The 27,312-nt window shown below is 42.9% G+C and overlaps 2 protein-coding genes across 4 annotated transcripts in view; one reads left to right on the top strand and one right to left on the bottom strand.

The window, feature by feature from the left end:
* The window catches only part of POR (cytochrome p450 oxidoreductase), a 69,435-nt gene extending 64,105 nt beyond the window's left edge, over window positions 1-5,330 (top strand). For all 3 annotated transcript variants that reach the window (XM_081944781.1, XM_081944779.1, XM_081944780.1), the window contains exons 14-16: window positions 1,659-1,804; window positions 3,150-3,235; window positions 4,115-5,330. In XM_081944781.1, coding sequence (XP_081800907.1) covers window positions 1,659-1,804; window positions 3,150-3,235; window positions 4,115-4,259 — 377 coding nt within the window. In that variant the 3' untranslated portion in view covers window positions 4,260-5,330. The remainder of the gene's footprint in view (window positions 1-1,658; window positions 1,805-3,149; window positions 3,236-4,114) is intronic.
* Window positions 5,331-7,033: 1,703 nt separating this feature from the next.
* The window catches only part of TMEM120A (transmembrane protein 120A), a 28,875-nt gene continuing 8,596 nt past the window's right edge, over window positions 7,034-27,312 (bottom strand). Inside the window, exons 3-12 of the mRNA XM_081943138.1 lie at window positions 24,351-24,470; window positions 22,674-22,733; window positions 19,696-19,791; window positions 17,443-17,532; window positions 16,795-16,860; window positions 16,533-16,594; window positions 15,510-15,602; window positions 14,272-14,336; window positions 12,472-12,540; window positions 7,034-9,705 (exon numbers count right to left, since the gene is read on the bottom strand). Coding sequence (XP_081799264.1) covers window positions 9,601-9,705; window positions 12,472-12,540; window positions 14,272-14,336; window positions 15,510-15,602; window positions 16,533-16,594; window positions 16,795-16,860; window positions 17,443-17,532; window positions 19,696-19,791; window positions 22,674-22,733; window positions 24,351-24,470 — 826 coding nt within the window. The 3' untranslated portion in view covers window positions 7,034-9,600. The remainder of the gene's footprint in view (window positions 9,706-12,471; window positions 12,541-14,271; window positions 14,337-15,509; window positions 15,603-16,532; window positions 16,595-16,794; window positions 16,861-17,442; window positions 17,533-19,695; window positions 19,792-22,673; window positions 22,734-24,350; window positions 24,471-27,312) is intronic.

The following is a 27,312-nucleotide window of genomic DNA, read 5'->3' on the forward strand; positions in this document are numbered from 1 at the left end:
CCGGTTATGGCCATCCACCCCAGCAGACCTTGGGCGGCTTACAAAATCCATATTTGATTTGTCTGTGAGTGACTTTTTTTGCAAACCATTTCATGTTGATCTCTTTTGTAAACAAAAACATGTATTACGTTGTAATCTATTGCAGTTGCCAATGGGTCATGATGGAACTGTAGTTCCTTTGTCAACATCTTGATTGTGTGACCAAGGGCATCTGATCTGAATAGTTTGGCTGACTCTCCTTTTAATAGATTAACTCAGAATCAATCCATACCTCATATAAAAGCCCTTGGTGAGGAAGAAAAATAACTTTTCAAAGGACAGAATCCAACTGTGCCGACGATGCCACCCCAAATAATCTTTTCACTCATAGCCAAATTGGAGTAAAAGTCTTCTGCATTGTCCTGGCTTTGGCACGCTTCCATTTAAGTGTATTGATTTAAGCAGGAACCTGAATAAGTGAACGTCTCCATCTAAATACAGGTAGTCCTCGACTTGCAACCACTTGTTTAGAAACTCTTCAGAAGTACAACAGCACTGAAAAAAATCTTGCACACTCTACGACCATTACAGCATCCCCAGAGTCATGTGAGGACTCTGGTGCAGTGGTTAGAATGCAGTATTGCAGGCAAACTCTGTCCACAATATAGAGCTTGATCTTGATAGGGCTTCATCCTTCCAAGGTTGGTAAAATGAGGACCCAGATTGTTGGGGGCAATATGCTGGCATTGTAAAAGGCTCAGCGAGTGCTCTAAAGCACAATGGAGCAGTATATGTCTTAAGTGCAACAAAGATGATTAGGGGACCGGAGGCTTAAAACACATAAAGAACAGTGCTGGAATTGGGTATGACTAGTTTAATGAAAAGAAGGACCAGGGGTGACATGATAGCATAGTGATCGTGAACCTTTTTTACCTTGGGTGCCAAAAGCACGCACGTGTGCGCTATTGTGAATGAAGTTCCCGAACTTCCTTTTCACACGTTGGGCAGTTTTTCGTCCTCCGGAGGGCGAAAAACAGCCCAACATGTAAACCAGAAGTCCATTCCCGAACTTCCGGTTGGTGCTTTGGGCGGTTTTTCACCCTCTGGAGGCTTCAGGGAAGCCTCCGGAAGGTGAAAAATGGCCGAAAATCAAAGCTGAAAATCAGCTGGTGTGCAATACCTCGTGTGCTCTCAGAAATGGTTCCATGTGCCACCTGTGGTACGCGTGCCATAGGTTCACCATCACGGTGATAGCATGTTCCAATATGTCAGGGGCTGCCACAAAGAAGAGGGAGTCAAGCTATTCTCCAAAGCACCTGAGGGCAAGAAGATGCAATGGATGGAAACTAATCAAGGAGAAAAGCAACTTAGAACTAAGGAGAAATTTCCTGACAGAACAATTAATCAGTGGAGCAACTTGCCTCCAGATGTTGTGAATGCTCCAACACTGGAAGTCTTTAAGAGGAGGTTGGACAACCATTTGTCTGAAATGGTGTAGGGTTTTCTGCCTGAGCAGGGGGTTGCACTAGAAGACCTCCAAGGTCCCTTCCAGCTCTGTTATTCTATTATTCTGAACTAGAGATCAGATCTGAAGCAACACATTCAGGCTGCTATTTGTTGCAAGGATGCACAAGGTCACTCAGCAGCTCTGGACTGAGGAATGTGTCCTTGTGTTTTAGGCAAGGAGGTTGGGGAGACTGTGCTGTATTTTGGCTGCCGGCACGAGAAGGAGGACTACATCTATAAGGATGAACTTGCCAACTTTGTGAAAGAAGGAGCCCTTACTCAACTCAATGTCGCTTTCTCAAGAGACCAGCCAGAAAAGGTAAGCCTGCTCCACTCTAAAACGTTCCATAATCCATGGGCATTTTCATTCACTTGTCCTGTTGGGTTGGGTCTGCTTAAAAAATAGACTGTTTGTATGTTTTGTGCTGGGAAAACTTCTGTTGAGAAAAAAAAAGCAAATAATGCCTGAGTTTTTCATAATTCTAGAAAATGTTGGTAAAGGCATTTTTTAACCCCTTCCCTGCTATCTGTCTGGTTCACCTGATTTTTGGACCAGGCATTTTTTATTTTTTTCAAAAACACTTTTGTAGTCCTCATACCGTGTTTCCCTGAAAATACAACCTACTCAGAAAATAAGTCAGAAAATAAATAAACCAATTTCGTTTTATTTAAGTACAATGACAATAAAGATTATACTTAAGTCCTAGCTTGATTTTTACATATGCTCCCAATATAAGCCCTACCCTGGAAATAAGTCCTAATTAAGACCTCCGCCCACTCCAGGGTGCACAAGTAAAAATTAAGCTAGGGTGGGGAAAGTGGTGGTGGAGTTGTCCTACTACTTACCTTTGGACAGTTGAAGCCAGGCCTCGCACATCCCGGCCCTTCTACCAGAAAGCTTTCCGGAAGGCTTCTGTAGCCGAAAACAGAGCTCCGGATCAATTGTTGAACTGTTATTACTACAGAGCAGAGGTGGGTTGCTGCCGGTTTGACCGAACCGGTAGTGGAATTCAGGCCTGGGTCGCAGAACCGGCAGCGCCCCAGGCCTGACATGCCCCCAAACCGGTTCCCTCACTGTCGCTTGAGTGCCGCCATTTTGAATTTTAATGACTGCGCATTTGCAGTTCACTGTAAATTGTTCTGCGCATAGAACAATTTACATTGTAAATGTAAGAGGATGCGGCCAAGAAATAAATATTTATTATTATTATTATTATTATTATTATTATTATTATTATTATTATTATTATTATTATTATTGCACAGTGCATGCGTGGTGTGTGTCTGGCACGTGCATATTGTGTGCGGGTTTCGAACTGGCAGTAACGCCGGCAGCAACCCACCCTTGCTACAGAGGCCTTCAGGAAAGCCTTGCCGGCAGAAGCCTTGCCGGCCTTGCCCAATGAAGAAGTTCCTGAAGGCCTCTGATAGCGGAAAAGAGGTCAGGGGTGACACGCGCAAGTGAGTGAGTGGGACATTTTCCACCGAAAACAAGACCTGGTGCTTTTTTTGGTGGAAAAAAATAAGACAGGGTCTTATTTTCGGGTAAATAAGGGTATCTACCTTTAAAAAAAAGTAGATGCCAGTTTTTATGGTGGAGACATAATCAGAGAATATACACCAGCTGTTAAGACCCCTTTGACACCCAATTTTGTATCTTTCAGATTTATGTGCAGCATTTGCTCAAAAAGAACAAGGAGCACGTCTGGAAGTTGATCAGTGAAGGAAACGGTCACATCTACGTGTGTGGGTAAGGATGGCAAGGCTCTTTTTGTTCACAGGTTATCTTGCAGCAGTGAGCAGTCAGAAATTGACTCGAAAACAAGTAATTACCAATTTTGCCCCTGGGGCAGAACAGTTAGAAAGAAAACAGCAGATGCAATGCTAGCTGGAAATTCTGGTATTAATAATGATATCTGAGGGTACCAGGAAAGGTTAAGTAGCTTGCAAAATATGTAAATTATCAATATGAATTTGCAGAATTTGCTGAAGAATTTGCCCAAAGCATAAAAATATTCAAAATAATTCAAGTGAAGTGACGTGGATGACTTCCCTGGATATCTTGACTGAATGTCAGTCAGTCTCATAACAATATGTCTTCCCACAAACTTCAATGTTTAACTTCATCAAGAGAACCCTTGATTCTGTTTCAAGAGAGCTCCATCTAAGAAGCTTTCTTATGCCGTTCCAACCCAGTAGCTGTCCTAGCATCTATCCATGGAGACTGCAGATCCTATCAGTCGAAGGAATTCTATTTCCATGCCCCAGTCAGAGGACAAATGGCACCATTTGAGGTGGGGGGAGAGAGGCTCAGTTGGGAGTATTTCCTAGCTCTGCCTGGAAATAAGTAGGACTGAAATGGGACTCTCTGCTGGCAATTGGGCGATTAGAGTGCTTTCGTTCCTTAGATCTGTAAAATACCGCTGTCCTCATCTTGTCAATGCCCATCTCTAGATCCTGTTTTCCTTCACAATGTTGAGAGGCAGAATTTCTGTCTGCACCCGAGTCCTCCGAAATTAGCAACATGCCCTTTCTCCAAGTTTGCTTGTTGAGGTTTTTTTTTTTTCTACCTTGAGTTCTAGCCACTGTTCTTCACTGTCTGACTTTACTCTTTTCTTCTTCCTTCCAGTGATGCACGCAACATGGCTCGGGATGTGCAGAATGCCTTTTACGAGATTGTAGCTGAATATGGCAAGATGAACCAGCAACAGGCTGTGGACTATGTGAAGAAACTGATGACCAAGGGCCGCTACTCCTTGGATGTCTGGAGTTAGGGGGCACTTACTGCAGAAAAGGGGGGTGACTGCAGGTGGCTGATGAAGAGCAGGGCAAGGACTCATCATTCTGCCTCCAGGGAACTGTGCATCTGTGCATACCTTGACTTTCTCTAGCTCCTACCCATTCCCTGTTAGACTGTTCGGCAGGGTGAATTTAGTGGGCTTTGGTTTTCTATGGCAAGATCTAATCGCATTGAGCTAGACTCTCAGAGCAGTGGAGAAGCACCAGCATGCCTGTCTCTCTCTCTCTTTTTTTCTTTCTTTGGTTGGTTGGTAGCTGCTACAGGACATATCTGAGGGTGGGTTTCCCACCCCTTCTTTACCCAACACACACTTTTTTTTTTTGAAAAAAGGAATGCCCTTCTTGTCTCATCTCACAGGCATGTGTGCTCTGGTGGAAATGGTGCTTAGATGACCTTGGCCCTTCAAACACTGTCTCTTTTAGCCTTATCATCAACAGGCTGGGGTCCTTCCTGGGCTGCACTGAAGAATACAGTGGCAACGGTTTTCATTTTGGTCAGCAGCTGGTTGTTGGGATTCACGTGGGATGGGCGCCAGGAAAATGTCTGAAGAGGAGGCAGAAGGAATCATTTGGAAGGCAAGGGATAGCAGCAGTGGGTTTACACGAAGAAACCAGTAAAAATGAAGCTCTCATCTTCCTGTGTAGAAGGCATGCTTGGAGGGTGATGGTGGAACTAGATGCTATGCCTCAGCATGGACCAGAGGAACCGCCTTGTGATATTTCACTTCCTTTGTTCTTTCCCTCTTGGGGGAAACTCATTTTACATGAATCTGAGCTCTGTCCAAACCACCCTTTATTTCTCCCTTGCTTTGTTCCTAACTGAACGAGATCCTACCTAGACTGAGGCTGATCCCATTTCTGATGCCTTCAGTCCCGTGCTCCTCTTCTGGACACAAATTTGCCTCCCGTCGCTTGACTCACCCTGTTGAAGCTTCATTCTGGTGCCTAATAACATGTGTTTGGAAACTGGCCATGCAGCCTGTCTACTGATTGTACATAATTTTAAGGCAACTTGTTCTTGAAATAAAATAACCTCTGATTCTTTTGTTCTGCCTCTTTGTGGTCTTTTCCGGGGAAGGGAGGCTAGAGGTTTTGCAGGTGAAATCATGCTGTTAAAAACAGAAGGTGAGGAAGCTTTGCTTCATAGAAACCAAGCTTATTTATGTAGCCTTCAATTATAATTTAGGTCTCTAGAGCCACGCATGAGACAATGTGTACCTTTTTCCTCGGTAGTATATTTATTTTTGCAATTTGCTTATTGTCTAGTTAACTCAGATGAAAGTGGGAAATGAAGAAAGGAAGGATCTGAAAAGTTCCATTATTGTAGTAGTTTGTCTGGGACTTTTTTTTTTTAAAGGGTATATTCCTCCAGAAGGTAAGCATCTGCTGGTTAGAAGGTAGTGCTTCTAGCCTTAGTCACAACAGTCTGTTATTTGGAGAAATGAACACCCTCCACTTGGAATTATATTTTGCCATTCTGGTGAACATCTGCAAGTAGACTGCCTTTGCCATATTGCCTTCCTCTTAAAAAAGACATCTAAAGCTCATCATTGAAGATTCCACAAATATCCTGTTCTTCATATTCCTGTTTCAGGACTCCGTCCCACGCTCAATCTAAAGTCCTGGGCTCTGTCACATTTAAACACACAAATATATTTCTCTTCAGTACTCTTTGGCCTTTCTTGCTATTTTAAGGTATTTATATCTACCTAGTTCCATATGACTCAACAGTGAAGAAATTACCAACAACAACCACCTAACCATAAATAAGCACATCCAAATGAAGAAGAAATGAGGATAATGAAGAAAAGCAAAGATAAAATCCCAAATAAAACCCAATGTAAGCACACACTGGACTGAAATAGCAGTAGCAATGTCACCGTGAAAGACCGAAATTGGTGAATGTCGACATTCACCGGTGAATGTTGGTGAATGTCGACATTCACCGGTGAATGTCGAAACATACCAATTTCGGTCTTTCACGGTGACATATATAACGAGTCAGCGTAACGCTTTACTTTTGCTTTTCAATTCGCGGTCGTGGAAACTACTCGTTCTAACCGCGCAGGATCGCAGGTTTTTTAAAAAAAGAAGTCCGCAAATAGAAGACGCTTAAAAGGAAGCGAGGAGCCGAGGTATTAGGGTAAGGGTATTAGGGTAAGGGTGTCGAGAGGATAAGGACATACACCAAGCGACTATGTGAATGTCGACATTCACCGGTGAATGTCGACATTCACCAGATTTCGGACTTTCACAGTAACAGCAATAAGACTCAGGCTTATGTACCATTCCATAATGCTTTGCAGCAGTTGTCCAAAATTTCCAGCTTTATGGACCAGTGGGGAAGGACTGGGAATAGTTTTGTGTGAGTGACAAGCATGTTTGTGCGGCCAGTTCAATTTTTGGCCCAACTGCCCACTTCTCAGACTGGTTCCAAAAGCTCAAAGCCTGGTAGTCACAGCTTCAAGATTGGGGACCCGTTTACAGCCCTCTCTAAGCAGTTTGCCGAGTCAGCATATTGCCCCCCCCCCCCAACAATCTGGGTCCTCATTTTACCAACCTCGGAAAGATGGAAGGCCGAGTCCATGAAACCAAGCATGTTTTACCTCATGAATCAAATAGCGTTAAGGTGGGGGCTTGTATTCTACAAGGTGGAGATCTTTCAGAAGTTCTCTTGATGGGCTGGAGCAGCTAAGCAGAATCAATTCCGACAGTGACTTTTGAGGCACCCCAGAGCAGCACATTTTTTAAAAAAAAAGTTTATTTATATCCCTTTATTATTTTTACAAATAAGGTGGCAAACATATCCAACATACCTTCCTCCTATTTCCCCCATAACCCTGTGAGGTAAGATGGGCTGAGAGTGATGTGCCTAGAGTCATGCAGCCAGCTTTCATGCCTACACTGGGACTGGAGATCATGGTCTCCAGCTTTCTAGTCTGATGCCTTAACCATTAGACCAAACTGGCTTTCTGGGCTTTAAATAGGACTTCTTCCAATCATTTGTAGTCTTCCCCCCCCTCACAACCAATATCATGTAGCATTATTTGGAAATGTGATGATCAGTGACTAAAATGCCTAAAGAATTTGGAAAGGGAATTCTGTATTCATTTTCCATATAGTATTCTTTAAAGTATCAAAACCATTTTTTCCTCCCGTTCATTTTGTAACTTTCATTGCAGTGCAACTTCTACTTAAGCTTTACCTAACTATCTGTCTCTGCATGATGTAGGCTAAAGTGACAATCATCTTCAGCCTATGTGCCCAATGGCCTAGTTTAGCGATGACAGCTGCAACCCAGCACATCTGGAAATCAACCCAAGAGAAAGACTGCAGTAGCAATCTTCCCTGTGCCTTCTGTCATGGCACTTGCTTTATGGAACAGCTTCAACCCAGAAGTATGGCTGGCCCCAACTCTGTTGGCCATTAGAAAGCAGCTAATGGTTGAGGGATGCAAGTTTAATCAGGACCTCAATGTTGTTTTAAATGTTTTAATTATATTGTGGTTTTGATGCTTGTCTGCTGCCCATAGTTCCTTTTGGTAGATGGGCAGCCAAATAAGTTTAATGAAGAGTAAGACTACCTCAAAGACAATCTGTGCACTTAAGCTTTGTCTTGTATCACATTTCTCTGTATCTATTCATTGGAGAGGAGAGAGGGACCAACCAGCAAAACTGGGAATAATGGGATTTGTAACGTCTGTTTTTAAGGGAGAGGAGAAAATCAAAACATTGCTTAAAAACATCCAGACAAAACTGCTGAAAGAAATTCTGCTTCTTTGAACAATATTTGCATCGATAGGTTGGTGATATACAGCTCTTCCATTTCTCCAGAATCTCGAGAGAGCTCATAACTCCTAGGTACCACTGTAGCAAACAATCAGGCCATGCAGGCTTTGGATTCACACCATTTTCAGATGTGTTTTGAATGTAATGGATTCCAGTGAATCTATAAAGTTCCCTTGGAAAAGGGTGTGATCCCTCGTAATGCTGAGGTCCACAATTGGCCTACTTGTAGGATCTGATTGCTCATTTCAGCAGCAGAATGCCTAAACTAAGATTTTAGCGTGATTCAGTATCATTCCTAAAAAGTGGGACTGTAGTCTGAGGTACATGATGGTGTATGGTTCCCCCCCCCCCCGAGCTGTATGAAGTATCTATGCATTAAAGTTAAGAATCAACGGTTACGTTCTTGAGATTCCAGAGTTTTGCATCCTTAACATAATACTAACTCCCTTGCCTACAAGTGTCAGGGACCCAAGTTACTCCACGTTCTTTATTTTCCAGCCTCCCGCCCACCCCTTAATAAGATAAGAATACATATTTAAAGACAACAATACATGTTTGGATGTAGGCCAGCTTTTTCCAGTTTTACAACCATTATAACACTTAAGACACACAAGTGATAATATGGACTGAGATCGGAGGAGGCCAAATGCCACCACGGCTGCTTCTTGCTCGGCCAACTATTGTTAAATAAAGGTTATTTTCAGCTTCTCTGGCCAGACGCATCCTAGTTGCTTGTGAATCCATCTTCCCCCAAAAGAGCACAGGGGTAGAAGCAGCGCTGGGTCTTTGGCCCCTCAAGAGCTCAGAAGGCAACTCCAGGAGAACTGCGATGAGGGGGGCTGAAAATAATCTTACCAGCCACTGGTTATCATCTCAGATTTGTCATAAAATATACACCAAGAAGAGAAAGCAGGCTCTGTGTTGAAGGTGCAGACGAGAAACTCTCCCCTCCGCTCACTCATACGTAGTAATGAAGAAATGTAGGATAGGGGAACATTTCTGAAGATGGGGAGGAAAGAATCAACCCAGCAGAAATAGTGAGGGCACTCTTTGTCCATATAATCTGCTTCCAATAATAGTTAATGTCCTCAGCATTAAACATTAGGTGGCCTAGGTTGAATCTGCTTCATTCCTTTTCCTGCCACTCAGTTTGGGCAGACAGGCTCTGGGGATTATCAGCCCCCTGCTTTGGAGGAAGGGTACCAAAACCGTGCAGGTGTCAGCTGGGAGCTGTATCCACAAGTCACTTGAGTTCCTCATACAGTACTTTACCCTAATCCTTGAATCTCAACACCTGATTTAAATCCAGAGTTCCTTTTGGCAGCAGGAAGGCCTCAAGGCCTCATGTTGGTGGCAGAAGCACTATTTGGACATGGCTTCATTGACATCTGTATGTAAGAGAATCACAGGGAGGGAGAGAGGAGGAGGAGGAGGAGAACGCCCAGCGTACTGTGGATCCTTCGGTCAGCAGAGTAGTAGTGCTCCCACCAACAGTGATAGCCAGGAAGGGGGACAGGCACTTGAAGGCTCATTCCTTCTTGGTCTTATTCTGGAATTTCTGATGAACAACTCGCAATGTGGTGAAGAAGTTGCCAATAAAGAGAGTGAGGAAGGGGAGGGCACACATCAGGACCTGCCAATGAAATTTACATGGTCAGTGCTTACTGCTTTAAGAGGAAGAGAGAGAGAGAAACACTAAGAGAGAGAGAGCAGTTTTCAAAAGGACTGGATTGTTGAAGAGATAAATTTAACAAAACTGTTAAGAATTCTAGAGTAGAACAGGGAGAGCAGTGCAAAGCATAAGAAAGAGGTGTTGTCCCGTGGATGTTAGTTCAAAGTGTTAAAGCGTCTATGTCTTTCGTGAGGCTTGTATAGTTGTTTACAAGGCCGTCTTTATGTGTGGATGTACAGCCACTTAGATGGTATTTTTTAGAGAAAGGGTTATTTTCACCCACAAAATTGACTGGGAACAGCCTTGGAAGCAAGTGAATAAGTCTCACAAAAGGAGATAGCTGCTTTAATGCTTCAAGATGGGAACTTTGCCCCTACAAATATTCTTTGTAAAATATCCTTTTTTGAATGCCTTGCACAAGCCCAAATCTGGCTCTTTACAAGTTTCCACTTTCAAATCCCCTCACTTGTTAATCGCGGGTCGCAAATGAAAGCCAACCGACTAACCATGCTTTGGAAAGAATGGTGAATCCGAATGCAAATACTGTAGTCCTTGTTTTGTGATGTCTAAATCTGCTGGGGATGTAGCAATAACTGGTGGGTCACAAGTCCTCGATCCCAACACATAGCATCATCTGAAGGCAGTAGCCCGATGGCATTTGCTTACACATTGTTTCTGTACCTTCCTTTACTTATTCACATCCCAGAGAGGCAGAACAATGGATTCACTGGCACTTTTTTCTTTTAGCAGAACACGTTGAATGGACAGTACTGGATCCTCTTTTCAAGGCACCTTGTTGGCACAGTTTCAGGTTACATGACATTTCTAGTTCTTGAAATCCATTATGTGTTCCTTATTTGCTTTGTTAATCTTCTGAAAGCTCCTCCTCCTCCTGCCTTTCAGTCTTGAGGTTAAATTAAGATCAGTTCATGCATGTTGATGAAGATTCTCCATCATCCATTCCAGAGTTGTCTGGAAGCTGAGTCATGGCAACTGGAGTTCTTTTCTTTTTGGTTTGAAATGTTTTGCTGCTTATCCAACAACCATATTTTTCAGAGTATAAGACGCACCTTCCCCCCCCACACACAAAAAAAGAGCGTGGAAATATTGGTGTGTCTTATACACTGAATACAGCCATTTTTTGCCTCTAGAAGCCCTGCCCCTGCATCCCATTTTTGCAAAAAACGGGCTGTTTTTCACAAAAATGGAGGCGTTTTTGCCTTACCGAAGCCTTGCTGAAGCCTGCAGAGTGCTGCTGGGGGCTGAGGGAAGGCAAAAACTTTTTTTTCCTCATCTCTTTGAAATCTTGTTGCGTCTTATACACTGGTGCGTCTTTTAGTCCAAAAAACACAGTAGCTTCTTCAGTCTGAGCAAAACTGAAGCAGGTTCAGACTGAAGAAGCTACTTGGTTAAGCTGCGAAATATTTCAAAACAAAAAGGAAAGAAGTCCAATTGCCATGACTCAACTTCCAGATTAGGTCACACATGTTGGCAGAGCCAATATTTTATCCCCACAGAGGAGCCCAACTGACCTTATTTAGCAATGACTAAATAAGAAACAGCTGTACAATCAAAACCTTGGAACCCACACTTTTACCTGATGTTGGCAGAGAAGGGGATTTCCCGGCCATGCTGCCTTTTGCACAATATTTTAATTTATTCATGTGATTAAATCTGGAAGAATTTGATGATTGGAAAAGCTCCTGCTCTTATCATTGAACCATTCCCAAAATCTACATTACTCTGACTCTTAAAATAACGTGAACTTGTGCAACCCCTTCTCCCCATTGTATTAAACCAATTAGTATATAATACTAAAACCTGAAAACGCTATAATGAAAAATGAACTTGATCCCTTTCATTTTGAGGAAACCCACTTCCATTTGTCCAAGTCAAACATATAAGAAATGTGGGGCGGTTTTTTTGCCTGAAATCAACATCTTTTAAAATGCTATAAGCAGGCAAAATACAGGTAGTCCTCAACTTATGATCACAACTGAGCCTAAAATGTATGTTGTTAAGTGAGAAATTTGTTAAGGGAGTTCTGCCCTATTTTCTTGCCACGTTTGTTAACCTTGCCACGACTTTACTTGGCACATTTGTTAAGGGAATCACTGCAGCTATAAAATTAGTAACTTGGTTGTTAAGTGAATCTGATTTCCTCACTGACTTTGCTTGTCAGAAGGTCGCAAAAGGCAATCACATGACTCCGGGACACTGAAACCGTCGTAAATGAGAGTCAGTTGTCAAGCACCTGAATGTAAAACACATGACCATGGGGATAATACAACAGTCGCAAGTGTGAAAAATGGTCATAAGTCACTTTTTTCAGTGATGTTGTAACTTGGAACGGTCACTAAATGTTGTAAGTTGAGGACTACCTGTACCAGAAGCTGTAAGTTGTATTGGTATGCACTCCTAGACAGCCATGCTGAGATAACAGTCAATCTCTCTCCATTATTTGATAACCTTCCATCCACTGCATGTAATCCCTTTAAAGGCTATTATCCACACTATGAGAAAAGCTGATCTAATGGGCATTGGGAGGATTACTGAGATAGCTACATGTATTTTACCATGAGTATCATGCTGGCTGCACTTTGAAGGTATTTGGATATTTTTAAAAGCATTGACAAAGCTTGTAATCTCCTCAACTGGGAAGTGATTTAGAAAGGGTGGGAAAGGAACAGAGAATTTCCGCTTCCGTGCCTACGGATTCACTCTTACCTGCCATTCTTTGCATTCTGGATGGCTGGCCAATTGGAAGAGTGTGATGGCATTGAACAGTTGCCAGAACTAGAAAGAGAACGTAATTGTTTTATTTGCAAAATGTCCGACTCCCACCCTCAAAGGTATCACTGTGAGGTCAGAAGTTTGGCAGCAGAAGTTTTAGGATTTTTAATCAAACTATCCTTCAAACTACCTGAGAATTCTTTGCTCCGATAAACATGCCTGTCCCTCCTGCCACCACCCGCTGGGATTTCAACATAAAAGCACAGGCTTTTTTGGCAGTATAATTATCAGATACATTAAATTATTAGGTGTAAAGGATGAAGAGCATTCCAGGACTGTGTGTCTCAATTACTTCAATTGTTTCTGGACTTTTCCCCAGAGCCCTCTTTGGAGGACTCTGTGAGGAAATTTGGCAGTTTTCTCCCTAAAAATTGGTATTTGAGATGGGGGGGGGGGGGAAACACAGTATCTCTTTAAGGAGTGCAATAGGTTTAGAACACAAAAACAGAACGAACCGGACAAATCAGATGAATTTTCTCAATCTTCACAAATTATGTCAGAATCCCCTGTACCTACCAGTTTCTATGGTGATTTGGCATTACTGCCCTGACCACGCTGGTCATAAGAATATTACGGTGCCTTGTAACAAATTCTCATTTTCTAAATAGGTTTGGAGGAAAAGGGGTCTTGTTCCTTTAAGCATCTCACAGTTGTCTTCATAACATGATGAACATTTATAACATTATTATTAGGAAGTAAAAGCTCAATTTTCTAATTTATTTGATAAATTTATAACATGAAATAAATAAAATATATTATTATTATTATTATTATTACTACTACTACTACTACTACTACTACTACTACTACTACTACTACTACAAAGCAGAGTTTCATTGTCTCTCATCTAGTAGTTGTTTATAAACAGAGTATTTATTTCTCCTGAAAAAAGAGCTAGTAAGAGAAAAGATAAAATATATCAGGGGTGTCCAAACTTGGGAACTTTAAGACTTGTGGACTTCAACTCCCAGAATTCCCCAGCCAGCCATTCCCCAGGTGTCCAAGTTTGGACACCCCTGAAATATATGTAAGAACGCTTACATTAGTCTAGTCTAGTGGTTAGTCAAAAATCTGAGAGACAGGGAATTCTAGTCCTGCCTTATGCATGAAAGCAGACTGAGTGACTTATGGCCAGTCTCACTGTCAGCCCAAGCCATCTTACAGAATTGTTGTGAGGAAAATAGGAGGCAGGAGGAATATTAAGCATACTTGCCACATTGAGTTATTTCTAAAAAATAAAATAAAAGACAGGATAAAAGGTAAAGGTTCCCCTTGCACGTATGTGCTAGTCGTTCTCGACTTTAGGGGGCGGTGCTCATCTCCGTTTCAAAGCCGAAGAGCCAGCGCTGTCCGAAGACGTCTCCGTGGTCATGTGGCCGGCGTGAGTAAACGCTGATGGCGCATAGAACGCTGTTACCTTCCCACCAACCCTAACCCTAACCCCACTTGCATTTTTACATGCTTTTGAACTGTTGGTTAGCAGAAGCTGGGACAAGTAACGGGAGCTCACTCACTACGCGGGGCTAGGGATTTGAACTGCCGAACTTTCTGATCGACAAGCTCAGCATCTTAGCCACTGAGCCACCGCGTCCCTTTAAAAGATGAGATATAAATTGCTAATTAAATAATCCCCACAAAAAACTCAGAAGAAACTCTGCCCCTTCAGATTCAATAAACCTGGTTTTGCCTTGCCTAGACTAAAGATAATCCCTGAAGAAGTGATGACACGCTTACTTGGCCAAAGAAGAGGAATGGAAGCAGGAAAGTGAGGCCTCTCCACATCCAAGACTGGAAACCTTCTGCAAGGAAAAACACATAGCCAAAGAATCAGGCCAGGGTTCAGCAGTCCCAACGGGCTCTTCAGACTGACTGGAGATGGCAATCTTTGGGAGATTTGACAGCTAACATGGACCACTCTCACCTCTGCTAGGCTAGCATTACCAGAAAAGGAAATAGAGAAGCTTAGAGACAGGCCAAACATTTTTAAAATCTGCCTCCCCAAGAATAAAAGGCTCATCTCTTTGAGAAGGGCAGGAGGAGCTGGTATGAAAAGCAGAACTATCTCCTAGCCAGATTCAGAATTTTTTTTTTTTTTGTAAAATATGTTTACATGGCTATTTGTAATTCTCTGCTTTTTAACAGCTATATCTAGAAGAGGATTGTAAAAATGTTATAATTTCTAAAGCCAGAAAGATCATATGAAACATGATCAAAAAAAGTCCTTTCACCTTAATTTCTCCTGGTGACTTCAGGGAGATTTCTATGTAATTTTCTTGGCTATGACCTGAAATAGTCATTATCTTATTCTGGGGTGTTTATTTTTTGTTTTACTTGCTAACAGCCCTGGGATTCCCTTGAGATCTCCCATACAAATATGAACTAGGCCTGATCTAAATTGATGAAGGAAGCCTAAGATCTAATTCCTGTACCCAAAGCTAGGGGGAAGCTGCAGTTTGGAGGAATTATGGACTATACAAGCATCCTTGCAAAATGAGAATTGACGAAGCAAGTCTAGGGACAACTTTTGCTTTCCATCAGGCATTGGCCTGCTTTGGCCTCCCAGCCCTAGTATTTCACAATGATCCCAACTTTATAGCCACTTCTTTCTCCTTTCTAAACCAGTGACCAGAAGAGCATCTCCTGTAGGGATAGCAATAGCACTTAAGACTTATATATAGTTTCACGGTGCTTGACAGCCCTCTCTAAGTGGTTTACAGAGTCAGCCCATGGCCCCCAACAATCTGGCTCCTCATTTTACCAACTTTGGAAGGATGGAAGACTGAGTCAACCTTGAACCGGTGAGAATCGAACTGCCAAACGGGCAGAAGCCGGCAGTCAGCAGAAGTAGCCTGCAGTACTGCATTCTGACCACTCCGCCACCACGGTCTGTGACCTTACAGCCATTCGTGAATCTCTCAGACTGGAGAGTTTGCCTCAGCAAAGGAAAAAGAGAAAGCAGAAATGCTACCTACCCACAGTGAGATCCATGTTGTGTCGTTCACCCAGAGCCCTCAACCGGTACAGGCAACCACTCTGGTAATAATATTGAAGAAACTGGACAAAGCCTATCAAATTTCAGCAAAGGAGGTCAAAATTCAGGGGAGTAGCACACACGCTGTGATACTTAAATCATCCATCCCTCATTGTTACTAAAATGTCCCTTGAAAGCAAAGCTCTAGTTTTAAACCCTTTCATCCATTAACTTTGGTGGGAGTGGGGTTTTTCCTTTCTTAAATACAAAAACATCTGATGTTCACAGTATTGGGGGGGAAAAACTCCAATACATTTGAGTTGCTTCAGCTACAATGATTTGCCCTTTGCCTCAGTGCCAGCTCCTATGCCACTGCCCTTTCATCTCAATTTCATCATCTTCTTCTTTTAACGACCACATAATCCCTTGTGGGGTGGAGTCTGGGCAACTGAATGGAGCTGAGTGTTTACTGGCCAGATGCCCTTCCTGTCGCCAATGCGGAGTTTTGTTCAGCAGATATATTCTCAGTGTGCCCAGAGAGAGAAATATCTGCCTCTACCTAGGATCGAACTTATAGCCTCGGGATCTCAATTTCACCCCATGAGGAAATCCTTACTTAGTGTAGTTTGACTGCCCCTTACTCTCATTCAAACGTTCCAGCAAGCCAGCCTGGCCTGTTAATTTTATTTAATTTTTTAAATGTGAGTGTTATATAAATTGGATTTGTTTTTTGGAATGTTTCTAATTTCCTTTTAACTTTTGTACTATGTGTTTTTTAATGCTGTACGCCGCCCTGAGTCCTTGGGAGAAGGGCGGCATATAAATCCAATAAATCCAAATCCAATCCAAATCCAAACAACAGAAGCCTCCCTCAGAAAATGGCATCCTATGTTCCGTGTTGCAGAATTTTGGCAACGTAGCTACGAAAATAAAGGCTGGGATTCATTATTTTACTGACTCCCCCGATACTTGTGGTTCTCCAACCTCCTCCCTCCTCCCTCTTCTTTAATGCAGTCCCACTTACTCTGATACATGGAGAATGTGAGGAACTGGTTTCTGAACTTCTGGTACATAAGGCCTTCTGGCCTGCAAAGACAAGGCAGAAGCGCACATGTAATCAGAATCCACTGACCTGGGATGGACACTTGCTATTCTCCTAAGAAGGCTCCACAAAGGAATTAATCAAACTCACAGGTTTTCATTAAAACCACTGAAATCGCAAGCATTATGCTTATTTTTTTTTATTTATTTTTTTAATTGCCCAGGCACCTGAGATTAGGACTCACCAAGTCAGCATGACACCTGAGAGGAAGGTGGAAATGTAGTGATGGAGAACCCACCAGCCTTTAATCCTGGAAGGGCAGAGGGAAGCAGTTTCATTAGTATTTGTCTTTTCAGCATAAGACAGCCCAATATAGTAAGACAGGGGTGTCCAAACTTGGGAACTTTAAGACTTGTGGACTTCAACTCCCAGAATTCCCCAGCCAGCCATGCTGGCTGGGGAATTCTGGGAGTTCAAGTCCACAAGTCTTAAAGTTCCCAAGTTTGGACACCCCTGTAGTAAGACAATGTTTGGAAGCTCTGTTTGAAAGGTGCAGGGGCAACTGGAATACCTTGCACTGAACACCACACACAGTGCCAATGGCCACATGTTTAGGGAAAACACCCGAGCTGCCTCTTGAGGAGACGTCTCCGCCCCACCGCCTTCTACTTTTGTTTAAGATTGCAAGGAACGCCCAGAATTGATTGTCTCCACAAAAATGCAGAAGGATCTCTGTGGTCAGAACAGGAAGTGCTATGCTAGATAGACTCACCCACTGAATGCATTATGTGCAAGCCAAGATTCCTAAGGAGATGCTCCCATATTCAATCCCCAGAATTTTAAAGCAGGACTAGGAATGATTATCCCGAGAGCATTCAGGAGCACTACTTACTTAGAACCGTTGTTGATCAAGATGCTCTCTCGAATTGTCAGCGTGCAATAATACCAGACCAGGAGGAAATTGAAGACAGCATCAGTTACCCTGACGTAAAAAGTGAGAAAGTGATGGACTCACTTTTGTTGCCAGCAGTTTAGGCATTAATGGCTGTGTGTTGTGTTATTTTGGGGGGGCAGCACATTTACACTGTTATACAAGCTGTATATTCACTACTTTACATTGTAGCCAAGTGTCATTTCTTCATTGTGTCACATGAAAAGATATACTTAAATATTTACAAAATGTGAGGGGGTATATTCACTTCTGTGATATACTGTTATTGTCTGGTAGTTGCTTAACAGTTTCTATCTCTGGGACAGAGAACACAGAATAGGATTGGAAGGGACCTCGGAGGTCTTTTAGTCCAACCATTGCACATGGCAATAGATTCTATACCACTGATGGCAAATCATTTTTGGCTCGCATGCCATAAGTGGGGGAAACGCAGGGGGGTCGTGCGTGGGCGTGCCGCACCCATAATGCAATGCGCCTCCCCCAGTGTGCATGCATGCACGAGGGCGCGAAACTCCCCCTTTTTTGCATGCTTTTTTCGTCCTCCCCAGTCTCCAGAGGCTTTATAGGAGCCTGGGGAGGGCGAAAACAGCCTCCCCCCCCCAGAGGCCCTCCGGAGGCTTCAGGGATGGTAAAAAATGACCCTACAAGCAAACCGGAAGTCACTTCCGGTTTGATCCTAGGGCTGTTTTTAGTCCTCAGGTCCCTGAAGCCTCCAGAGGGCTTAAACCGACCCTAGGAGCAAACCGGAAGTCTGTTCCCGAACTTCCAATTTGCCCATAGGGCCGTTTTTTTGCGCTTCGGAGGCTTCAGGGAAGCTCCTGAAGCCTCCGGAGGGGGGCTCTTTTCGCCCTCCTAAGGCTCCTATAAAGCCTCTGGAGCCTGGGGAGGGTGAAAAATAGCTTTAAAAAAGTCTGAACTCAGCTGGCCAGCGCGTGCGTGCCCTGACAAATGGCTCCGCGTGCCACCTATGGCACGCGTACCATAGGTTTGCCATCCTGGTCCTATACCATTCTAGAAAAATGGCTATCCAATCTCAAGAACCTTCAGGGCTGAAGCACCCAAAACCTCTGGAGGCAAACCGGTTTTACTAATTAAATGTTCTCACTGACAGGAAATTTCTCCTTAATTGTAGGTTGGATCTCTCTTCATAAGTGTGAAAAATGGCCATAAGTCACCTTTTCAGTGCCATTATAACTTTGAACGGTCACTAAATGAATATTAACCACGGGCAGCAATTTCTTTTTAAAAAAAACATAGGACACTAAAAACAAAATGACCATTTGTAACAATAACCAGTGTAAACATAAAATGCACAATCATCAATTAGCCATCTCATGCCAGCTCCATCATCAACATTTCTTCCATTGTCAAGGGGAAAAAGAATCTTCATTACTTTCCTAAATTGTTAGTCACATTAGCTATTGTATTCCATCAATGGTGTTACAATCCCTGTTTTAAGAGGTCCCTCGCCACACACGTAAAAAAAGGAAGACGTGAGGAAAACTCCTCTCCCTCCATTACGGTATTTGTGGTTAATCTAAGTCTGTGATAGCAAATCAATGGCATGTGTGCCAAAGGTGGCATGCAGAGCCCTCTCTGCGGGCATGTCTGCTGTCGCCAGCTGCTCTTCTGGTTTCTGGTGAGCGCATGCGCGCTGGCCAGCTGGTCTTTGGGTTTCTGGGGCGCCAGTGCATGTGTGCGTTGCAGTTTTGGCACTCGGTGCCGAAAAGGTTCACCATCACTGATCTAAGTCATCTTTCACATCCCAGAATAAGGGACATTCACTGTATGCTTCCCTCCCTCCAAGGAAATGGCCCCCATCTGTTCACCTCTGCTTCAGTTGCAGGAAGATTCTGCAATCTAAACAATTCTCCCTTTTGGAAGTTTTGTTGGCTTTCCAAAATCTTTCTCATTTGCACAGGAGACAGCAAGGCAGAGCTGGGTGCAAGAAAGGGAGGAGAGGCTCCTATCTCTCATCACTATCAAGAATTAAAGTTGGCAGCTTACAATTTTTAGCCTTTTTATATTTGGATGTCCATTAAAATTAATCTCACGGTCTTGAAATTGCTGCTTCCTCCAACACCTGGATTGCCTTTCCAAAAAAGGAAGCATCCTCCGAGGATTGGAGGTAGCCACTTCACCTGGCTGAAAGGAAGGGGAGAGTTTGTCCATCTTTCAGGATTGTGGACTCACCTGGAGTTAAGGAGGAAGCGGCAGGTGAAGGAGATGATGAGCAAAATGATGGTGAGGTAAAGCTTGAACTTCTCGTACTCATCCTTATATGCAAACCTAAAAGGGGAGGCAGAGGGAGAAGGAGAGGGAGAATGAGCCAGTTCTGACAGCCACTGGTGATCCTGGCTCTGTCTTTCCAAACCTGCCATTTTCCAAGTATTTTGTGACTGTAACTCCCCAAATCCCAACCAGAGGTGGTATTCAGCAGGTTCTGACCAGTTCTGGAGAACCGGTAGCGGAAAGTTGGAGTAGTTCGAAGAACTGGTAAATACCACCTCTGACTGGCCTTGAACCCATCTATTCTCTGCCTCCCGAGTCCCAGCTGATCGGGAGGAAATGGGGATTTACAATACAATACAATACAATACAATACAATACAATACAATACAATACAATAGTAGAGTTGGAAGGGACCTTGGAGGTCTTCTAGTCCAACCCCCTGCCTAGGCAGGAAACCCTATACCGTTTCAGACAAATGGCTATCCAACATCTTCTTAAAGACTTCCAGTGTTGGGGCATTCACAACTTCTGGAGGCAAGCTGTTCCACTGATTAATTGTTCTAACTGTCAGGAAATTTCTCCTCAGTTCTAAGTTGCTTCTCTCCTTAATTAGTTTCCACCCATTGCTTCTTGTTCTACCCTCAGGTGCCTTGGAGAATAGTTTGACTCCCTCTTCTTTGTGGCAACCCCTGAGATATTGGAACACAGCTATCATGTCTCCCCTAGTCCTTCTTTCTCTTAAGCTAAACATACCCAGTTCCTGCAACAGTTCCTCATATGTTTTAGTCTCCAGTCCCCTAATCATCTTTGTTGCTCTTCTCTGCACTCTTTCTAGAGTCTCCACATCTTTTCTACATCGTGGTGACCAAAACTGAATGCAGTATTCCAAGTGTGGCCTTACCAAGGCATTATAAAGTGGTATTAACACTTCACGTGATCTTGATTCTATCCCTCTGTTGATGCAGCCTAGGACTGTGTTGGCTTTTTTGGCAGCTGCTGCACACTGCTGCCTCATATTTAAATGGTTGTCCACTAGGACTCCAAGATCCCTTTTGTAGTATCCTTCCCCTGCCATGCCCACCAAGCCGCACCCACTGAGCCATGCCACGCCTACCAAGCCACACCCACAGAACCAGTAGTAAAAAATTTTTGAATCCCACCACTGATCTCAACCCTTAAGAAGTGGAGTTCCAACATAATCTGAAGGATGGAGAACAACTTCTCAAGCTCTTTATCTACAGGGAGTCCTCAACATATGCCTGTAACGGAGTCCAGAATTACAGACAAAAATCACTATGGTTGTTAAGTCGAGGCACCCAAGTGAAAGTAATTTTCCAGCTTTTTTTTTTGCAGTGGTTAAATGAATGATGCAGTCAAGCAAATGCCATGGTTGTTAAGCAAACCCATTCATTTAAATGGGAGGTTTTTTGGCTGGAAACCAGCAAAAACATTACGAATCGCAGTTGTGTGATAGCAGAATGCCAGGAATCATAAAGCTGGCTTGCAGTCGTGTGACCACAATTCATGTTCTTTGTTGGGGCAGTCATAGCTGGAGATGCTTTATGAGCAGCAAAGAGCCTATTCCATGGCCATCATAACTTTGAACAGCTGTCAAATAACTGTTCGTTAAATGCAGACTACCTGTATGGCAATCTATGACTATAATAAATATTGATTTGATTTGGAAGCTCTTTGGAGTTTGGGACGCTGATGTTTTAAGGAACACTTTACTCTTATGTGAGCCTATCCAGCATCAGAAAGACTTCTCCTATGTGGCGTCTGGTTTTATTAAGGAAAAGCCAGAACAAGAGTTGTCCCAAAGGTGCTTTTTTCAAGAGGCAACTGGACTTTCTGGTTTTTCTTTGAAGACGTTTCTTTTCTCATCCAAGAAGCTTCTTCAGCTCATGCTGGATGATGGGGAATGGACCATTGAGCCAGAGCTGAAGAAGCTTCTTGGATGAGAAGCGAAACAACTTCAAAGAAAAAACAGAAAGTTTAGTTGCTTCTTGAAAAAAGCACCTTTGGGACAATCATGGCTTGGATGACTGAGAATCTCCATAGCCAGGAACAAGAGTTGTTAGAATCGAATGGAATGAAATACCCTCTCTGGAGGATTAATTAAATCAATTAAGTTATACTTAGGATAGCCGTTTTTTTTCAAGAATGTACCTGTGTTTCACCAAGCATTGTTTTGTGCCTCTGTTTATGATTAATCTGATTCTGTATAGACCTCGGTTTACAATGGCGTTGAACAAGTGGTATTTACAATGGGTCCTCACAGTTCTGACTGTTGCAGCAACCTCCCAATCGAATGTTTGAGACTTACAATGTTCCCTGCCGACTTCTCAGAAGCAAAGACACTGGGGGAGCTGGCAGGAAGTGACAGTCAATGAAGACTTCACTTAATGACCCATACAGTCTTCACTTAATGACAGCAACAGCTGATCATCACTAAACAACGGGGTCATGTAATGTTCTGATTTACAACTGTGTCACTTAGTGATAGCAGTCCCAGTCCCAACTGCTGTTGTAAGTTGAGTCAAATACATATAACATACAACACTCAGTTTCATAGCAATAAACATTGAGACTTATATACCACTTCACAGTGCTTTTAACCCTCTCTAAGCAGTTTACAGAGTCAGCCTATTGCTCCCAACCATCTGGGTCCTCATTTTAACGACCTTGGAAGGATGGAAGGCTGAGTCAACCTTGAGCCGGTGAGAATCGAACTGTTGACAGTTGGCAGTCAGCAGAAATAGCCTTCAGTACTGCATTCCAACCACTACACCATCATGGCTCATTAATCTTGGGTTGTTTGATTGTTTGTGGCCTAGCACACTGAGAAACTTCATCTGTATATTCTGAAATTTAAAAGAGGATTCCTAATCCATAAAACATCTCAGCAAGGAGATAAACTATAATCAATTAGCACCTACTTGGCATGCTTGCTCAGCAGAGTGACATTCACATTTCCCAGCACGAGGCTCAGGTACAACCTGGAACACAACAGAAAGAGGGAAAAAGTACACCTCCATAACAATAACCTGAGTCACACAAGTCTCACATTCCGGGCATACTCAACACCTCAAATTGATCTGCAAAGAGTCATAATAAGGTATAGTGATCAGCTGCCTGGCTCCTTTTGACAGCGGCTGTGAGATCACTGCATTAACAGGCTATATAACATGTGATTTCTCTATAATTAACTATAATTAGCACACGACTGACATCTGTTCCCAGAGTTACCAAGAGCTGGTGGCACCATACTAATTACAAACACCTTTAGCTACAGAATCACACTGGAAATCTGTCAAATGAAATATTTTAATTTTAATATTTTAATTTTAATGTATGCCACAAAGTGCACATTCAAAGTGACAATAAAGCTATTATAAGTCTTCTAAGTCTGCCTAAGTTTGAACAGCCATCTAAGTAGCTAAATTGAATCTCTCCTTATATTTTATTACCCTTATTTGCTGCCCAATCTCTCTGTGATGTGGCTCTGGGTGGCTTCCTATCAGATAAGATTATAGTATAAAAACAGTAAGACAATAAACTCATTAAAATTAAGAAAACAAATAGCTTAGGTACGGGGTGGATGGAAGATATACAACAGAATGGAAGTGTGATCTTCTACAGGTAGTCCTTTATTTACAACAGTTCGCGTAGTGACCTTCAAAAGTTACAATGGCACTGAAAAAGGTGACTTATGACCATTTTGAACATATGACAGTCGCAGCATCCCCGTACTCATGTGATTTACATTCCAATGCTTGACAACTGACTCATATTTATGATGGTTGCAATGTCCCACGGACATGTGATTGCCTTGTGCAAACTCCTGACAAGCAAAGTCAGTGGGGAAACCAGATTCACTTAGCATCCACGTTACTAATTTAACAACTGCAGTGATTCTCACTGCAAAACTCACCTAACAATTTTCTCAACACAACCGACACGAATATGAGTCAGTTGCCAAGCGTCTGAATTTTGATTACGTGACCATAGGGAATCTGCAATGGTCCTAAGTGTGAAGATTGATTTGTAAGTCACTTTTTCCAGTGCTGTTGTGACTTTGCGGGATGTGATGGCTTAGTGGCTAAGACGCTGAGCTTGTTGATCAGAAAGGTCAGCAGTTCAGTGGTTTGAATCCCTAGTGCCACATAATGGAGTGAGCTCCCGTTACTTGTCCCAGCTTCTGCCAACCTAGCAGTTTGAAAACACGTAAAAAATGCAAGTAGAAAAATAGGGACCACTTTGGGGGGAAGGCTCCATGTACCTTTGGGGTTTAGTCATGCCGGCCACATGACCACGGAGACGTCTTCGGACAGCGCTGGCTCTTCGGCTTTGAAACGAAGATGAGCACCTTCCCCTAGATTTAGGAATGACTAGCACATATGTGCGAGGGGAACCTTTACCTTTACCTGTTACTTTGAATGGTCACTAAACAAACTATTCCCAAACTAAATAGAGGACTAGCTATGTTTTATCTATTTCATTGTAAGCTGCTTAGAGTTGTGTACGAAATATAGGTGACTATATAAGCCAAATAAATAATAAAGCAAACTATTAAGAACAGAATCCTTATTTCCGTGTTAATTCAATCCTCTTACCCGTTCTTCTTTGGCAAGTATGATTCCATTTCAAAAAAGACATCCTGTCTCTCTTTGATCATGTTTTGGAGTTCTTCGAGAGCATCTTCATCCTGCTCCTCGTCAGGAAGAGATTTGCACCTTTACAGGACCAGGAAGAAGGAACACATTTCAAAGACAGAAAGTGATTGATAAGCAGCAGAATCTCCCCTAAAACGTCCAAATCCAGCATCCTAAGCTTTCAGATCCTGTTTCAAACCTTCTAAGCCACAGCCTTCAGATGGTATACGCAGGGTGACAAACTGGCCAGATGCGTCACGCGCAGGCTATGCCCACTCCATCTCCGCGAAGGGAAAAAACGTCACAATACGTCACGTGATGGCAACATGACACAGCGAGTTTGACACCTGGGCTCTAGAATTTCACACAGGGATTCCCCCCCCCCCCCCAGCTGCATGTAGAGGAGATAGAAACAGGTGAGGATCATGCTTGGAGTCCTACAGGGGCTTTTTCAAAAATTGCCTTTTGAAAAAGCCTAAATAACAAGCCATCTCCTGTTCTCATTTTAAGTGAACCGTTGGGGTAAGTCACAAAGGAAACCTGCCTTATCCAAGCAGTAATGAGAAACCTTTCCAAATACACACTAATCTCAAAACTAATATTTGGCAATAGAAGGGTGTAATGAATGCCCACTCAGGATATAAAGCCTGCTTCTTCCTTTTGAAAGGGAAGAAATACATGCAGATGGAAAGCTATCGGAGCCTACAATGAGCGTTTCCTTTCAAAGTTTTTTCTAACATCAAATAGCAAAACAATTTATATAAAGACTACTACTAACACTCCGGCTGACAACCTAATTATTACTATAATTCATGCAAGACTTATTTACAAACCAGCATGGTTTTAGCAGATAAGCAAATATAATGTTGCAGAAATAAGTATATAGCTTAGTGCGATTATTATTAATTTAATTTTAATAATAATTAACACTGCTGCTTCAACAACCAGTCATTTTATCTTTCTTTTTCCTGGTTCCCATAAGGTGATTAACTCTTCTGCCTCAAAGGTTCAGCCTTTTATAATTTTATTTCATTTAAACGTTTTCTGCCAGCTGATGTGTGGATTTATTCAGAAGAAACACATCAAATTTCTGGCTTAAACACTGACTGGCAGCATTGCAAAACGTAATGTAAACCAGGAGTCTCCAAAGTTGGCAACTTTAAAACTTGTGGACAGCAAGCCGGCCTGGCCTGTTAATTTTATCTAATTTTTTAAATGTTAGTGTTATATTAATTGGGTTTGTTTTTTGGATTTTTTCTAATTTCCTCTTAACTTTTGTAATATGTGTTTTTTAATGATGTACGCGGCCCTGAAGGGCGGCATATAAATCCAATAAAACAAACAAAACAAACAAACTTCCAGAATTTCTCAGACAGCTGATTGAAGTCCACAAGTCTTAAAGTTGCTACGTTTGGAGACCCCTGATGTAAATCATATGGTAAACTCAATGGTACAAACTTATTTAAATTAGCTCTGAAAGAAAACCAATTTTAGTTCAGCTTCCCCATAATTGTTAGTAAAAGGAACGTGATTAGACATGCCTAAACATTTATTAAATAGCATTTATCCAAACAAAGTTTAAAATCATATTAGCAAGAAAATCTCAGAATGTAATAAGTGGGTCATACATAGCACAATTCTTACCTGAACTCAAGCAAAGATGTAAAGTGAAAGATTTCTCAACCAAGTTGGTTCCCCCCTCCCCTCCCAATGGAGCATACAATATCAGCACATGGAACCGGCAAGCAGAAGTTTGAAAAAACTAACCCAGGAGCCAGCAATATAGTACCCTCCCACCCTTGCATTAAATTCTTGAATAAAATTGAAACAAACTCTTAAGCTTTCAATGTTCTCACATGAAATCTACCAAAATGTGAGGCAAAAATGCTAAAATCGGACCTTTTGTTGTTGGTCGGTCGCTAAGTCGTGTCTGATTCGTGGCAACCCCATGGGCCCTAGCCTGCCAGGTCTCCCTGCCCTCCACTGTTTCCCAGAGTTTGCCCAAAGTCATCTAACCATCTCATCCTCTGCTGTCCCCTTCTCCTTTGGCTTTCCATCTTTCTCAATATCAGGGTCTTTTCCAACAAGCCCAGAGGTGGGATTCAGCCGGTTCGGGTGAACCGGATGTTGATTTTACATCTGGTTCGGTGAACCGGTAGTTCCGATGACTAGCTGACCTCGCCCCATTCCACACCTCCCCTTCCCAAGAGTCCCGATGAGGCCCGTTTTCGATCCTAGGGGGTGCATGGAGACTGGGGAGGTGGAAAACGGGCCTCACAGAGGCCTGTGGAGTGTGAATATGGGCCTATTCCACCCTCCAGGGAGCCTCCGGAGCCCAGGGAGGTGGAAAACAGATTTTTGCTCCCAGGAGGCTGCAGGGAAGCCTACTAGGCCCAAAATGGGATGGGGGGGAGCCCCCCCCATGGCCCCTTTTTGCTCCCAGGGGGGTGCAGGAGGCGAAGTGTTGCCTGTCACACTCCTGGCCACGCCCACCCACCCAGTCATTAGGGCAGAGAACCGGTTGTTAATTTATTTGAATCCCTCCACTGAACAAGCCCTGTCTTCTCATTTGGTGGCCAACGTATGTGACCGTCAGCTTCAGTATCTAAAATCTCATCTAAGATAAATTAATTTTCACCTTCCCTTCCCGCCTATCACTATTTGTCGACAGCTCCTGGCTTAATTGCTGTTCCTACCCGCTTCTCCCAACTCTTGTGCTGAGACAGAAAATGCCCAGATAGAAGCAAAGTGGGCAAGATTTTTCAACAGACCGATTTTCACTTTCAAGACGGACGTAAGAGAGGAAGGGAAGAATATAAACTATTCAACCGTTTTTCAAGTCCGGTTGCTATCTGGTCTCCTTTAAAAGAAGGGAGGGGACGAAAGGAGCAGGCAAAGGAGCTGACACACTTGAAGAAAAGAG

This window comes from Natrix helvetica, assembly GCF_964273705.1.
Source record: "Natrix helvetica genome assembly, chromosome: 2".
Lineage (NCBI taxonomy): Eukaryota > Metazoa > Chordata > Lepidosauria > Squamata > Natricidae > Natrix > Natrix helvetica.